A 17938-nucleotide genomic window follows, 5' to 3' on the forward strand; every position below is an offset into this window, starting at 1 on the left:
AATACAATGAGGAGGATGTGACTAGAATGGAATTCATATGAAAGAGACTGAGCTTGATTTGAGCTAATAATGTGACAGGAGCAACAACAATGAATGCAATGGTTGTATCTATTAATAAAAGGGATTATACTTGTTTTCCTGGAATTCAAAGAGAGATTGTGACATTTATATAGAGAGCTAGCCCTTGAATCAAGAAGACCTGGTTTCAGGACAAGGCAAATTGTTCTACTTGACCAAATAGAGAAGAGCTAGGATAAATGTGTGGAAGTGACTAGAAGGCAGTTTTCATAGAGAAAGAATGAAAACTCCTTACCAAGCCTATTAGAACTGTCCAAAATGGATTTATCTACCCCAGGAGGTCATAAGTTCAGAGTTACTAGAGATCTTCAAGTGAAAACTGGATGAACATTTGCTGAGGAAAATGTAGGGAGGATTTAGCTTGGTTGCACCACCTAACCACTCACGTCCTTTATAGCTGTCAAGATTTTATAATATACTAGCAGTAACTATCAATAGTGTTGGCAGGAGAATGACCTAGAAGTAATGGTGTGCCTTTTGTTTCCTATTTAGAAAACAGGTTACATGAATATACTATCTCAAATACCACATAAAGTGATAATCTTTAGTCCAAATCGACATCTTTAAAGTTCACGATATCTTAAAAGCTACATATCTGCACCAATATGTAAAAATATGTATATATGTTTATACAAATATTTACTTGTGCATGCAGAAACATGGCAATTTAAATGACAAACTCAAAACTAGAAATGATTTAAATAAATCTAATTTTTCTGTTTTCAACAGATTACCTGTATGTCTCTACAATCAAAGCAGTTTAACAAGGTCACACAAAAAGAAAGCAGATTCCAACAAATAACGTGACTGCCTTGGTATTCAGAATTCATATTGTATAATTTATATTTGTAAATTGCTATATACATAACATATTTGATAATATATTATAAATTTAGAATTCATATTAACTGTTTATAATAATAGATTTATATAACAATTAAGTATGACAATTTTATTATAAATCTTTCATTAAAAGCAAGGAAAATGACAGTATATTGCTAAATCTCTTCAGAAATATTCCTTACCTTTTATTTAATGCAATTATGATTTGACTCTCATATTGAAAAGTAATAACACTTTTATAATATCTATATCAAAACATTTTAATATTTTCTTAGAATCATGACAAGCTAACAATATAAAAGCATAATCATACAAAATTAATGTTTATATTTTCATACCTTGCTAGGGAATTTTTAAAAGAAATCTAAATATCAATTTTACCAAAGATATGGAAAATTTAAATCTGTTGAAAGATACAAAATATACATATTTAGAAATCTTTCATGATTAGCTGATATTTAAGCTAATTTTGAGCCTTCCTGTGTCCACCTAATTTATTTAGGTAGAAGTATGTTTCATATACAACTCTGAAAAGAAACAAATTGCATAGTGGCCTAAAACAGAAAAAATAAATAAATACAGGGTTTGAAAATAGCATACACATGATATTTCATGGGAATAAATATGTAATAGTCTATGACAGCTATTGATGAACAGTAAAGGAAGGGACATAAAGGGATGAGCCAGAGAACTGTGGAGAAATTCTCTTCTGTGTAAAGCCTCAAAATTACCTCAAAGGGCTTGAAACCCTTTAAGTCTTCAGAATTCTCCTGGTCTTTACTTTGATAGGTGCATCTTAGCTCTATCCAAGTCAAATAGTTGTTTTCTCTATTTTGTTAGTTTATTGGGTCTAGTCTTTTTTTTTTTGTTGTTGTTGTTGTTGTTGTTTTTAGTGAGGCAATTGGGGTTAAGTGACTTGCCTAGGGTCACACAGCTAGTAAGTGTTAAGTGTCTGAGGCCAGATTTGAACTCAGGTACTCCTGACTCCAGGGCTGGTGCTCTATCCACTGTGCCACCTAGCCGCCCCTTGGGTCTAGTCTTGAAGACATAGATAGAATCAACCCATAGGAAAAAAATAATGCCAAATTATTTGATAAGATGTTGATTGATGAGACAAGTTAGAAAGATTTTGATACTTGCAAGTAGTATTTGGAGAAGAAATAGTAGTCTAGAAAATGGGGCATGGTTCTTTTCTGTAAACACCTAAGATGGAGGGGCATAAATGATCATTACTTATGGAGAGTCCTAAGTGGAAAAACTAGAAATGTCGTGGGTGAAAGATGAAATGACTGAGGAAACAAAGGTTTGACCTTCCAAGAATATTGACTTATTAAGCAATACATGCCAATTGCCAAACAGTTTGGGACTAGTCACCTTCCTTAGCTTTGGCACCAAACCACAAAGAGAGGGGGAGATAAGTTTTATATAGTAAAAACAATCAAATAAGAACAATAAATTAAAACAATCAAATAAGAGCAATAAATTAGATTAACCAGGATACATTAGGTAACCTGTTTTCCAATTGCAGAAAAGATTAGGGACTTTCCAAGTTGGAAGGGGGAGAGGGAACAGATGCAATTCCCTGAAATCAGAAAAAGACGTATCCTGTTCCTTCAAAGTGCCTGTGAACAATCAAAGGAATATGCAAACAATAACTGCTTGATCAATACAGGGCCAGTTTTCAAATAAAACATATGGGTTGTTTGAAATGTATAATTGTAAGAAAACTCCTTGCATTGATCTTTGGATCTGACTGGGTTTCTCATCAGCATAATCTAGATCCTTAGTTAAGGCTCTCTAAACACCAGGTAGAGATAGTCCAGCTTCCCATGCACATAGGGCTATATTCAACAATGTATTAATGTCTTCTCCCAATTCCTACAGTTGACTAAAGTTTTCTCACAAGACAGAATTTGGACTAGACTCATCAATGTCTAAAAGAAAGGGAACTGAGCTAGTGCCAGAATTGATGGAGTATAATAATAATAAGAAGAAGAAGATGGAGTCAGTGTAGTTCACTCAATTCCTGCAATTAAATACTTGTCCTAATCCCCATGATCCCCTCAGAATACATTAGAAATCCCAAAAGAACATTGGCTATGACAAAAGAATTCAAATTATCTAAGATTTCTTTCTGCCTAAAATTTTCCTAGGTAGTCTAGATTCTGACATCTACCTCAGTATCTGGAAAGATGTCTGAAAAAAAATGTGTAAATTTGATTGTAGTAGGGTAATAATTCAAGGACATCACCATAACCAAGCTCTACCAATAAACTTCTGATTTCCAGAAATAGATGGGTAAATGGTCTTGTAGCAAAAAAAAAAAAGGGGGGGGGTTATAACAGGAAGAAACCCTTAACCAGTGGTATCAAAATCAAGTAGAAAGAGGGGGCCATTAAACCATACAAAGGCATCCATGTGTATCGTGTTTTGACTTAGAATACTATGAATTAGCATTATTTTTGTTCTACTGTATTTTCATTTATTTTGGGGAACTATTTCCCAATTGCCTTTTACTCTGGTTCTACTGCACTTGGGAGTGGTGCCATGGCTGGTGGACTATGGGACATGTGTTTTATAGCTTTAAACCACTACTCCAAACAACATACTTATTCTCAAGGTATTGTTTTGTGTTAACCACCAGCTAAGTGGAAAACTTAGTGGTTCAGCAAATATAGAATTTTTTAGAGTATTAAGTTTCAATTAAAAACTTTTTAAGCACCTACTATGTACAAAGACATTTTAACAAATAACCTGGAGAGACAAACTTAAAGCAGTTTTTTTTTTTTTATTTCAAGTATATAACACTGGATGAATCATCCAAAGATTAGATTATTCCTGGATATATCATAGACTGGAATTATGAGCTTGAGCAATTTACATGTTTCCTCCATGGAGCAATTCACTCATATCTAAAATGAAGATACAACATCTGATACAACAAAGACATCATGCAGAGATAATGAGATAATTTTGTAGTCAAAAAGCACTGGGCTGAAAAAATAATGTTTAAATGCAAAATATAAAAAATGCAATTTTGTAAAATAAACACTTGGGAATATTTAAATAACCATTACACACTTAGAATAAGGGCATTTTTAAAATTTGAAAACAAAAACCCAACAATCACCCATAGTCAAATTCTGTTTTTTCACTTGCTGGTAAAAATGGCATATAGTGGGAGAAATATAAGAGATGGGGCATAAATCTTTGGAGACAAGAACGGAAATTCTGGTCTTTACTGAGGAAGGCAGTGGTCAAATGAAACATGGATAATTGCAGATAACAAACTCCCTTACAGCATCATCAAGTATGTGATTTGCAAAACATCTCCTAGAACACAAACTCCTTACTTAAATTAAAAATAGTATAAGAAAGGAAATATCAGAAATTACTTGGTTTACCTCATTTTTGCTGTTTTACTCTAGCCAGTTATGTTCATTAATTTCTGCCTGGAAGGTTCAGGACTAACTATACTCATTGAAAGGGGTAAAGACTTATCCCCAACATGGAATAGTGGAAAGTCAGGAGATAGCAAGGTTCCAATCAATGTTTCTTCTAACACCTGCCAGCTATATGACCCTGAGTAAGTCACTCTCTGAGTCTCAGATTCTTCTTCTGTACAATGGAGGTAATAGTGTTTTCACTATCTACTTCATAGGGCTTTTATTTTGTGGTGGTTTTTTTGTTTTGTTTTGTTTTGTTTTTTGTTGTTGTTGCTGTTGTTGTTTTGTCGGGGGGCAGGGCAATGAGGGTTAAGTGACTTGCCCAGAGTCACACAGCTAGTAAGTGTCAACTGCCTGATTTGAACTCAGGTCCTCCTGAATTCAGGGCCGATGCTTTATTCCCTGTACCACCTAGCTGCCCCCTTCATAGGGCTTTTGACAGGAAAATTTATTGGTAGTAGACTGAGGCCTCAGAATCAGGAAGACCTCTGTTCAAATCTCAGTCTGTCGCATCCTGAGGATGGGAACCGGAGTAAGCTATATAAACACTCAGGGATCCTAACAACTTACCAAGACAATAAATTGTTGCACATTTGAAAATAAAACACATTCTCACTCCCCTTCCCCAAATATACTTATGGATATAATCTCTTCAGCTTTGGTTCTAATTTCAGGGTGAGTCAATTTCTACCTCATCCCTTTATTTCTTACCAGTCCCAGACCTCTAAACTACGTTTTACATCATCCAAGGACACTAGCATAGGCATTTTATGATTTGACCTGCTGACATAACAAAATCCTCCCACACCTTGTACTTCTTACTCAGTAGTCAGGGGGGAAATAATCAAATTAATATTAACATTGCTACTCTGAGGTTCCACTCATCATCCCTAAAACTGTCTAGAATTAAGACCCCCTTCCCTGGCCACCTGGCCCAACCATGTGTTGTTTCTGCCTAATTGATCATAAGCCCATTGAAGGTAGAAACCATTTCACTTTTGTATGTGTATCACCAGAAAATGGCCGATCCATAGCAGTTAATAAATGCTTGTTGATCTGTTTTTTGGAGATGAGTTTATTCTCTGAGCAAGAATAACATAGGATGTCTGTGTTTCAAATGGCAGGTTTTTCTCCCTTTCTTTCATGAAGCTCTTTTCTTGCTGCTAGTACACAGATCATGACTTCTTCAGCCTAGATGCTTGACATCTTGTTATCTAACCCTCAGCTTTGGTTCCTTCTCCTCAATCCCAACTTGCTCTCCTTCATTGTTTTTCTTTCCTCTGTCTCCTAATCTAAATTCACAATCCTTCCTTCAACCAATTTATTGGTCTTAACCCTTTGCTCGTCTGAACTTTCAGTAATTTCCAGCTTCTAAGGGCCCTGGCGGTCTGCATTAACCTCTTGTTTGTTTGACACATTCTCCTTTTATGTCTAAGGAAGCCATTCGTCCTGCCTCCATCCCAATCCTGCCTTGTCTTCATTGCTGAGACCTAACATGATAAAAATAACTAAAAGACTTCTTTTGAAAATGTCATAGACAAAAAAATCACTAGGAAAATTAAATTACACCTACAGTAATTTGACAAAGTACCATCATTCATGAAGAAAGACATACACTTTAAAAGTAGAGTAGATTCGATATTGGAGAATGGTCAGTTTTATGATATATGAATGTAATAGAAGATTGCTGAGTCATAAAAACTAATATGTATGAAGAATTCTGAGAGACATAGGAAGACAGGAAATGGTGCTAAGTGAAGAAAGGAAATTTTTTAAAAATATAACTTTCATAAAGCATGTAAAATCTATTTAGACAATGAAACTCATAAAATATTATAGTATTACCTTTAAAAGTTAAAGGCTTTCTTTTCTCCTTTTTGTTAGCAACCAGTATATTGTTTTTTCAGGGAATTTACTTTATAGAGGGTTGGAGTGTTATTGAAAAGTGGTACACATAGAAAAATGTATGAAGAAATTTCTCAAATTAAAGAAAGAGCAAAAAAGATAGGGTTTAATGTATATATTTCACTGTTAATTCTCTATATAAACAGCCACCTATACACATGGAGAGTATTTTAAGATATTTACATCTCTGACTGGCTTCCCTTAGTTCAACTATAATGTGGTAAAGAGGAAAGAATTGAGGGCTGAGAGTGAAGAGACCTGGGTTCTAGTTCTGGCTGTGTAATGTGACCTTGCAAATTCCCTTAATTTTCCTAGGCCTCAGTTTACTCATCAGTAAAAGAGAGTTACCAAACTAGATTACTTCCTTAAGGGCCATGCAGCTTCAAAATTTTGTGATTTCCACCCTGAGTAAACATCTTTAACCTTTTTTCATTTGGAAAAATAACAAAACATGAGGGAGTATTTTCATTTCAAAGTACTGATTTTAATTCTTGGACACTCAAATTCCAGGCTTGCACGTTGTTATTTATGCTGATGTAGGGCATATATACAATTGTTATGTGATGAAGAAAAAAGATTCTTGGACACCCGTCTCATTTATGCAACGGATCTTTTTTTTCTTATTTATCTTAACGTTCATCTATTTATGTCAAGAAAGAAAACTTATGAGCACAGCATCTGTTCCTATAGTGATGAAATTCTAGAATGATCTTATAAGAGAAAAAAACACACACCACTTAAACAGGGTTAGTTGTCAAATGTTTCCCAAAGGCAAAATTTTAGTCTTTCAACCACATTATCTTGTCTAAGAAAATCAAATAGTGCTTGCAAAAATGAATCATCAATGCCAGGCTGGCCTCTAACAAACTATAAGAACTAGTGAGGGTCATAAATATCCAGTTATCCAGTTCAGCAGAGATTGGCACCAATCACATTTCTTTCTTTAAAACCTTAGTATGGATTAAGAGCAATGCTTTTAATTTCTGGGTACATTAAAATTTTATGATAACTTCTTACTAGTTACTTTTTTTCTCTGTGGCTTAAAATATCTTTAAATTCAATGTCAGCTGCTAACAGGACTTTGATTTTCTGAGTAGCTTGGACTAATTTAAAAATATGATATATGAATAACAAAGGAAATTTTACTATGAAATTTTCTTCTCTTTGGACACTAAAATTCAGTTTCATGAATCTTTACCAGATTTTTCTAAAATTCCCTGTCTTACTCTTTTCATTTAAAACTGAAACAAAATTAAACTTCATTTCGAAAGCCTAGGAATTACATTGCTTCCAACGAGCCAACAGTGCTCTCCCTTTGGGGTGCTTCTCACATTTCCTGTTTGATACAGGCACTGACTGACAGCTGATAAGGTCATACCCACAAGCTGAAACTTTGCTGAAGCACAGCTGCTTCTGCCACAGCTCATACAAATTCACAATGTACACAGGTGACCAGCATTCTAGACCAAACACGTCTTTTAGAAAACAACAGTAAAGCATGAAGATTAGAAGTTAAATTGGTTTACCTGCCAGACTGCCAGGTCTCTGAAGGGTAGCAGTGGCATACAGTTCCTGTGAATGCTTGTTGTACTGGTCTGACGTGTGGACTAGACGTTTTGTAGGAGATAGGGTAGCATAAGTGCCAATGGTTGAGCTTAGCTGATGAATAGGAGAGGATGAAATATTAGACTGGATGGTTGGTGGAGAGGTCACACGTATTGGGGAAGGAGAAAGTCCAGCTGAAGACACAACAATATTGATGGGTGAGCTGGTGCTATATGACTTGGCTAGCCGGCTTGGAGACTGTTTAGGAGAGGAGACCCGCTGTGTGGTGCTGTATCCAGTGCTCTCTGAGGCTGACCCCACCCGCTGGAGCTTTGTGGGAGAGCCTACCTGCTGCATGGACAAGGGAGAGCTCACTCTCTGTGCTGGCAGAGTGGAGCTGGAATAATAAAGGGCTGAAGAATGCTGGGAGTCAGGCAAATGGAACGCGCTCCCATGGCTCGGCACAAAGGACTCTCTTGACTGAGAGGCAGCATGTGATTGAGAGGGTTCAGATCCAGCTAAATGGGCTGCTCGGCTAGTTGTGCCCTGTAGTCAAGAAGAGAGAGGGGGTGGGGGGGAGGGAGGGAAAGAAAACACAACTTGAGGAAAGTAAAGCAAAAAATGCTTCCGTATACGTTTAACCCCTTAGATGCAGAAAAAAAAAATCACTTTCACCAGATCAGGAGAACTTCTGACCAAAAGACAGGGTGTCCCAAAAGTTTGAGTGCAATTTTAAGCTATTAAAGCCGAAGACTGAATTAAAGACTTTTGGAACATCCTGTAATCTTAAAGCAAATTAATCGTGTATTGGATTAAAAGACAAACAATTTTTAAACTGCTAAAGTAATAGCATGTTTAGGAGAGAGTAACGTAGTTCGCAAATGCATGCCTTAAAGAAAAAACCACACGGCTTGACAAATTGTTTATATATGTGTGTATATATATGTATATGTATACATACACACACATATACGTATATATGTATATATAGATATTTGATTACACAACTACACAACTGAGATGCTTCTCATCCTGAAGTGAAAGCAATTGCATTAATCATAATCTGTAGATTTCCGCAGACCATCAAACACTTTTAAAGTCTCTTCATTCATTAGTTAGTCTTGACAAGAAACTTAAGCATTAAATCTTGCTTTAAGGGGCATTTTCTTTTGCAAATTTTTTGCCCTCTAAACCAACCAAGTTGTATACTTATCTGAAGAGCACCCCAAGAGTAACCATACTTCTCAGAATCTATTCGGCTGCTTTACTCATCGAGGATTCTTCCTTTTGGACAAGTAAAGCTGAAAATCATTTCTAAAGATAAAGTCAAAACAAAGACATTCTATTCTGCCTTCTAAATGTATGTGATGCAGCAGGAATCAGAGCAGTTGTGACATGCAAAGACAGGGTGAAAAATCAGCCTTCCCTACATTTGAAAACTCAGCTCCCCATCTTTTCCAGCTTCTGCATGAGAGGATCTTTCTCTCCCTCTCACTAGCTCTCTTTAAGAGCCCCCTGCAGCTGTGTCTTCAGACTGAAAGCCAGTTGCCTCTTATTTATTTACACCGGCACAAAAGAAAACAAGGGCTGGGGTGGAGCTCCAGAAAAGGGTTGGAAGAGGAAGCACTTTCCTTGAATCTAGTCCAGGGGCACATTGGCATTCGAAAGAAAACAGTGCTTTGTCAACCACTTTGGTGCTGGAGGTCTTAGATCTTCTAGGTTTCTGTGAAGGAGCACAAAGTTTTTCCTAAGGAGAGGATAAGGTGGACAAGGGGTTGTGTGGGGAGAAAGAAAGGGAGCTGTAGCTGGAATGGAACAGAGAGTCAAAGAGTGTAGGGCATTGTGAGGATGGACAGGCAGATAAGGGGGGGGGGTGAAGAAAGGGAGGATAGGATTGAGGAGAGACAGAAAAACAGACAGAGTCAGAGTGAGAAAGAGAGGGGGAGGGAAGGAGGGAGAGAGAGAGAGAGAGAGAGAAAGAGAGAGAGAGATCTAGACTTAGGGAGAAGTACTAGGGGAAATTGTGAAGATTCAGAATAAGTAGGGAGAAGGGGAGACACAGACACAGGGAAAATTCTCAGCAGATGCTTCCTATGAAAAGTTTGAATTATGCTAATGAGCCCTTTTTGGAAGGACAAATAATAGAATGTACATTCTTATAGACAACATCCCAGTTTTTATTAGGGGTCTTGGGTTTAAAGGATGATCAGTGGTTGTTAGATAATGTTAACACCCTCTAATAGCAACACCTTGGAGTATGAAATGGAGCTGAGTACTTTGTTGAAGGCAAGCTCTTACAGTAAACACTGAACTCTTTGCTCCTTCCCATTCAAAAAACCAAACCAAACCAAACCAAACAAACAAACAAACAAAAAACCCTTCACAGAGAAGAATTATTTGAAGGTATGCTCAGCAGACAAAAGACACACCTCTAAATCTCCTCCCTAAATATTTGGTTTGGGGTATTATTTTTGATTCAAGTGGATTTCAGCTTCAGGGCACCCACCTTCAAAGTAAGGGAGAAGCCCTATTTTCACACAAAATTATTTTGGGGAATTAGCCAGAATCCGATTTTTCCCCTACTCAATTTTCTAGGCTAGGTACATTGGGTAAACCACTTTTTCAGAACTTCAGTTTCCTATTCTATAAGGGGGTTAGATAAAATGACCTCTGAGGTCCCGGTCACAAATATATAATCCTAAAAGCCAGTATGAAGCACACCTTCCCAGGTCATATCTATTTGCAGCTCTGATGAGCTACTGTTTCTAAAGTTTTAAATGGAAACTCAGGGTCACACCAGGAGCAGAGCATAAATGACCTCCCTTCTGCACACTTCTATTTACAGCAGTAGAGGTCCTTCACATCCGCAGGAGTCCAAGTAACATACAACAGTGAAACAGCTAGAAGTGCCAGTTTCCCTGGTGTCTGATGAAGACCAAACATGGCCCATATGAGAGTCTTCTCACCATCTCCATTAGAGAGATTAACTTGTGTGCAGCTAATGACTAAAATCTGATGAATGTAGAAAAGGGGAGTGCAGCAAGGGTAGAGAAAGGAGAGATTTCCATGGGGAAAGGTAAGTGAATGAAATTTTGGGCAAATAAACAGGTTTTCGAATCTATTCTTGCCTGCTTTAAACAGTACCCTGAAACTCACAGCCTAAAATCTGTTGCAGCACATTGCAATATGAAGTATCCTATTTGGTAACCTGTAATGGTTCTTTTACTGCAGATATATATATATATATGTATGTATGTATATATATATGTATATATATATGTGTGTATGTATGTATGTATATGTATCTGATTTACAATGGAAAACATAGTTTTTACTTTATTGCACTAACCATATTTTGTACTGTCATGTTTTCATGCTAAACATGGCAAAGCTCAATATTTTATACATTTCTTTTCAGTTACAGTCAGTCCCATTATACAGGTTATTAAGAAATAAACCATTTATACTTAAAAAAACCCTTTCATCCTATTGATTTACTGATTTATGTAAGAGAAGGTTGTGATGATGCTGATATACCTGCTAGGGGTTTTTAGATTTAGAAGAAGGTATTGAGAACTACAAAATTTACTGAGAACTGATTCCCCACCCAGTCTCCTTTTCCCCAGACAAATGAATTGCCTTAGGCTGACCAATCTTTGTCATTTCCAGACTCTTGATTGCTTATGGATCTCCCCCAAACAAACTATCCCCTTCCAAAGATTTCCAAGCTTAGGGACTTTAGGTTATGATGTAAAAAGGTTCATTTACATTAAATAGTTTCTGTTTGTGAGAAACTTACTTTTCCCAAGGGCAGTTTCATAGCTCCCTCTGTTCTGTTACCTCATGAAAACCCTGTCCTTGTTTCCCATCTTTAGGTATTCCTGGCTTCCAAGCTATGCCATACCATGAGCTATAGTTCCTCTGCCCCAATTAAAGACCTTATTTCTCCTATATTGATTGTTTCCTTAATTTTCAGGTTAACAATATCCTTTCTGTTTAGCCTCTCATTTAACAGTGTGCGGAAGCTGAATCCAGAAGTTCCAAAGAAGGCCATATAAGTAGTGTGTAGTAGAGAAAAGATCTGAACTCAAGTCTCTGACTCCCTATCCTCTCCTCTTTCTTACTATATTACAAATGGATAGGGGATCTTTTTCCCCCCCATTCCCACCTGGCTTCTCTCCTGCCTGTGTTTTTAAGACATTCTTCTTTCCAGGTTTTCGTCCTATCTGTTTGACTTTTTGTAAATCTTTTTTTTTTTTTCTGCTTCTTTAGCCATATCATACCCATTAACTGTGGGTCTTCTGCCAAGGTTGTGCTAGAGCCAGATCTAACTTCGGGCTTGATTTATTGTTCTGTTAATTTTTAGGCTTAAGAAAGTAACAGTCAGGTTAGTAATGCAGATTAAACTGAAAAGTATGTTGTGGTACTTTGTTTCTTTTGGAGAGCAGGTTACTGAACCTTTACCAGTATACTACTCAGATTCTTCCCCAACTTTCCACCCTAACCATTTCTGCTTCTCCGTTTATACTGTCTTGCTTAGTGATCTCATCACCCTCCATGTATTCAGTTAACAGCTCTATACAGAGAATTCCAAGAACCATATATTTGTAGCCCCAGTGTTGCTCCTGAGCTAAATGATTACATCACCAATTATTTTTTGGACATCTGCAACAGATCAAAATGTCAAGAGCAGAACACATTATCTTTCCTCCTAAACAGTCCTCTCTGCTGAACTTTCCTATTATTGCCAAGGGCACTACTATATTTCCAATCAGACATGTTTACAAGCTCAGTGTCATCTTTGATTCCTCAGTCTCACTCACCCTACATATCCATCTGTTGCCAAATCTTGTCATTTCTACCTTTACAAGGTCTCTCAAGTATATTGCCTTTTCTCCATTCTCATTGCCCTTGCAGACTCTTATTTCCTGTAGTAATAATGTCTTCTCCTTAGGTTTTCAGGAGAGTGCTCTCTCCTAGTTCTCCTCCTACCTATTTGCTCTTTTTCAGTAGCCTTTGCTCAATCTTCATCTTGGTCATGCCTACTAACCAGGGACATCTCAGAGGGTTAAGTTGTGGGTCCTTTACTATTCACCTTCTATACTACTCCATTTTTCTGATGTCATCAGAGAGTTCCTGGATTTACTTAGCATCTCTATGCTGATGATTCTCAAATCTATATATTCTGCACTAACTTCTCTGCAGAAATCCAGTCTTGCATCTTTAACTACATTACTCAAACTGGATGCTTAGTAAATGACTTAAACTCAACAAATACAAACCTGAACTTATTATCTTTTCCTTTAAATCCTCCCCTACCACCACCTCTTAATTCTCCCCTTCTCTATTAGTATAGAGGAAAATACCTTCCTCCCAGTGCTTCAGGTTTGCAATTTAGGATTCAACCTTCACTCCTCACTATCTCTCATTTCCCATATCCAATCTGTTGTCACATCTATCAATTTTGATTTCTGTAACATCTCTGAAAATGCTCCCTTCTCTCCTCTGATATTGCCACTACCCTGGTGCAGACCTGCATCATTGCCAGATTATTGCAATAGCCTATTGGCTGGTCTTTCTTCTATAAGTCTCTCTCCACTGAGGTCTAACTTGCAATCAGCAACCAGAGATTTTCCTAAAGAGCTGATCTGACCAAATAATCCCCATATTTAATAAATTCCAGTGGTTCTCTATCCCCTCCTGAATCAAATTCACAATCCTGTTTGGTGTTCAAAGCCTTTGACAGCTTGCCATGCTGCCCTCCTACCCCAGGATTATTAAGCCTTATACCCTTTCAAGTAATTTTTGATCCAATGGTACTGACCTCTTTGCTGCTCCGTGAAGAAGACACTAGATTTCTTGGCTCCAGGCATTTTCTCAGACTGTTCCCCCTTGTCTGGAATGATCTCATTTTTACCTGCTGAAATCCCACCTTCTACAAGAAGGGTTTCTTAATTCTAGCACCTTCTAACTGAGAATTTTTCCCTTAATATATCTTGAATATACTCTTTTTTTTTGCTATAGCAAACACATTTCTTTGCTCATTTTTTTCCTTAGATTGTGAGCTCCTCAAGAGTAGGTCATTGTTGTCATTTAGTTGGACCATACCATGCCAATACTGGGCATGGGATTTTCTTGGCAAAGATACTGGAGTGGTTTGCCATTTCCTTCTCTAGTAGATTAATGCAAACAGAAGTTAGGTGACTTATCCAGGGTTACACAGATAGTAAGTGTCTGTGGTCATATTTAAACTCAGGTCTTCCTGATTCTAGGCCCAGTGCTTTATCCAGTACCCTGAAACGCACAGCCTAAAATCTATTGCAGCACATTGAAATATGAAGTATCCTATTTGGTAGATACCTAGTTGCCCCCTCAAGAGCTGGTAGTATTTTTTTTTTTGGTGAGGCAATTGGGCTTAAGTGACTTGCCCAGGGTCACACAGCTAGTAGGTTTCAAGTGCCTGAGGCCACATTTGAATTCAGGTTCTCCTGAATCCAAGGTCAGTGCTTTATCCACTGTGCCACCTAGCTGCCCTAAGCTGGTACTATTTTTTAAGGTTTTGTTTTGTTTTTGTATCCTCAAAATTTAGCACAATGCTTGGAATATAATGGATACTTAATAATGCTCATTGACTGACTATTCTCCCTGCTTCAAGTCTCTCCCTTGAAGTCATCATCCATTTTGTGGGCAAAATGATTTTTTTAAAGTGTTAAATCTGCCACTGTCACATTATGACCAGCCCCCATTCAATAAACAACAGTAGCTAACTCCCTATCATCTCCAGGATCATATATAGGTTCCTCTGTTTGACATTTAATGGTCTTTATGAACATATCCCCTTCCTAACTTTCCAGTTATCTTACACTTCTCCTTTCCCTTCCTAAGAATTTGGGCAAGTCAGTTAGAATTGGGACTTGGTCACTGCATCTATAAAGTAAATGTTGGATTAGATCTTCTCAGAGGTCATTTCTAGCTCTAGATTTATGATCCTACAGTCCTCCTTTGTCAGGGTGGACAGCTATAGATACAGTACACTGTATGTAATATTTGACCTGGATGATATATTGGTTCATTTTGCTGAACTTCCTCCCCAAACTTTTTATTCTTTGCTATAAAGGATGGATGCCTAGGAGGGGGTAGAGGCAAGATTTGTAGGGAAATGTGTCTGATGTTAAAACAAAAGTTACACATATACATTTTTAAAAATGAATTAAATCAACCTTAAAATTTTATTTCAATATAATCCTTGGGGAAATTAGTGATAGAGATAATTGCCTACAGGCGTGTAACAAGGGGTTTGAGAATGTGGTAATCTCTAAGGAATTTTGGCTTCAAATCATGAACAAACAGTGTCACTAAGTAAAACAAACCAAAAAAAAAAATGAAGAGGATCACACATTTAAAATCTGTCTTTGGTGGAATCCTTTAAGACTTGCCAACCTTTTTGGAATTGCCTGAGAGACTCCTGATTCCTAGGATGCTGGGCAGACAGTCTAGAAATGTCAGAAATGGAAAACTTTGTGCTTTCTCTAGAATAAAGACTGAGCAACATAATCTGCCCTTACTTCATTCCCCTCACTTTAAACTACATATTTCTCCATCCTGTTCTCCTATTACTGAAGCCAGTTTGGCAAGTTTAACTATTGTACAATAATCACAGTATAGGGTACAAACAAGATTTAGGAGTCTCAGGTTCTAGTCCTGGTTATGTAACTAAAAAGGTTTATGACTTCAAAAGTGAATTAAATTCCCAAGTCTTCAATTTCTTACTCTATAAAATAAGGTTTGGGACTGAGATAACCACTCACGTCCCTGTACTTCAGGGTTTCTTAACCTGCGTTATGTGTGTGTCATGGAACCTTTTAACATTCTGAAGAAGTCTAGGAACCTCTTTCTCAGGAACATGTTTTTGAATAAATAAAATAAAATACACAGGATAATGAATGAATCAAATTATATTGAAATGCTATGATCAAAATAATTGTAAAAATCAAACAGGCCCAGGTTAAAAATCCCTTTTTTACATATGCTAAAGCCTATTGATAAGGAGTCTATATATTTTTCTTATACCCTTGTTTATTTTTTTTATTTCTCTTGAAAAATATTTATACTTCTACTGTCTAGAAATATTTTGGGAAGATATTAAATTATACCTCCATGCCTTTTGATTATGTCACATATTTATTTTTGATCAACCATATTCAATAGACATTGGCATAAGGATGAAAGAAAATACAATTGTCAATGATAAGAGAAATGGCTGCCACTACCATAAAGCACAGGTAAAAAGGTAAAGCAGCCCAAAGCTCATCTTTATCATTCTTCCAAATCCTTTTCAGCACCTGTGTTCCATGACCTGTTCCTTCTTTTCCCCTATTACATATTAACATATTACCTCTATGCTGCCTTATGCCTAACCAAAGCTAACAAGTGTGTTCATATTCCTCTTCCATTAAAAAAATCATATTCCTTCAGAGAAGATAAACTCAGTTTAGTGTTAGGAAAGTAACAGGATTGGCTGATTAAAGCACTATACTATGACTAGATTTATCCTTTCTGAGAACATTTTTTTTGAAAGAGAAAACTTTTGACCCTGTTTAGTAGCATTTATTGGGTTAAAATGGGTGAAGTCTAAAAAGGAAAAGGAAGAGGAGGCTCAAGAACATTTTAAAGAAATATGGAAGTTTGAGATTACATAGCGGCTGCAACTATATTTGTAACCATATGTTTACCAAAATAATTATTTCAGAAAACATAATTAGATATAACCTTAAACATACAAGTTATTTTCTTCCAAAGGAAGATTCCATAGAAAATATTCACAATTGAAAGGACTTATTTTTATTATTGTTAGAACAACAACAAAAAAAGAAGTTTTAGTTTGTATAGACATTATAAAATGAGAAAGAGAAAAGAGATTTATGACAAAAATCATATAAAATTCTTATGAATAAGAAATTGCCAATTTCCCCATAAAACTATCAAAGTAAATATTTTAAAATAAATACAAAATATCAAATAACCTTAATAAAGATTTGCCTTTTGTATAGTGCCATGTATAGTAAACCTCTATCTTTGAAAATATCACATTAGTAACTGCATTAGTAGGGAATTGCCCTTTGGATACTGGCATCCTGAAGAAAATATTTGTTATAAATCATGCATAAAATTGGAGATAAAATTTATCTAATTCTGTTTTTGTCTTATTCTTCAAATATGACATTCTCACAAAAAAATAAATTCTTATGACTGGACCATTAGTTTGCATGGTTTTTCTCATAGAAAAGATTAACTTCAGAAAGTATTTCCTGAAAACTTACTCTGTGCCTAGCCCAGGACTAGCCACAGTGGGAAATACAATCAATTATCTATTGATTTAGCCATTCTTTCACTTAGTCTGACCCACCTAATAGATGCTGCTCTGCATGGCAGTGAAATAACAACCCTCATTCAAAAACAGTAGCACATTGGCCTCTGGCAGAAGGCAGCAGATGGTATATTTTTAATTATATTTGAAATAAAAGCTCTTTCTTTTTTCTCTTTCTCTTTTCTTTCCTTCCTTCCTTCATTCCCCCCTTTCTTCCCTCCCCCTCTCTCTGTTTCTCTTTCTTTTTTTCCTCTTTCTTTCTTTCATTTGTTCATTCTTCCTTGGGGAGAAACCAAAACTGAACAAATGGATGAAGACATGCCTAGCAAGTCATGCTACTCAATCATAAATAAATTCCAGTTTGGCTTCTGCAAAAGTTATTTCTTCTAATTTTTGTTTTAACTGAAGTTGTTCTTAAGAACTCCATATCATCTTTTATTCCTTTCTCACTCCAAGGATCCATGATTTTGTATTTGTGAATGCATCATTGATAAATGTCTCAGGTCCTCCATTCTTTAGAAGACAGATTTTAACTCCAAGACTTCAAGGCTCTGTTTGATTTCACCTTGTCAGCTTTTGCTCCACCTTCATAGGTTGTAGTTCTTCTGAACTTTATAATGCTAACACTACCAGCAGCAGTAATAGCTGTCATTTCCATTAGGCTTTCTATTAAAAGATCATCTGATGTCTTATGAGGTTTTAAGCACTGTTGTGGTCAAAATTATTCATTATCTTGAGAATTACCTGGTAAAGA

General features: G+C 36.4%; 1 protein-coding gene across 7 annotated transcripts in view; it reads right to left on the bottom strand.

Moving 5' to 3' along the window:
• Nucleotides 1-17938, bottom strand: part of CTNND2 (catenin delta 2) — a 1127657-nt gene that overhangs the window by 488321 nt on the left and 621398 nt on the right. For 5 of the 7 annotated variants that reach the window (XM_043973915.1, XM_043973925.1, XM_043973938.1 and 2 more), the window contains one exon: nt 7799-8363. In XM_043973915.1, the coding sequence (XP_043829850.1) occupies nt 7799-8363 (565 nt within the window). Of the gene's footprint in view, nt 1-7798; nt 8364-9247; nt 9334-17938 lie in introns of those variants that run through there. The other 2 variants (XM_043973939.1, XM_043973950.1) reach the window with 2 other exon arrangements.

Source organism: Dromiciops gliroides, chromosome 1 (assembly GCF_019393635.1).
Source record: "Dromiciops gliroides isolate mDroGli1 chromosome 1, mDroGli1.pri, whole genome shotgun sequence".
Lineage (NCBI taxonomy): Eukaryota > Metazoa > Chordata > Mammalia > Microbiotheria > Microbiotheriidae > Dromiciops > Dromiciops gliroides.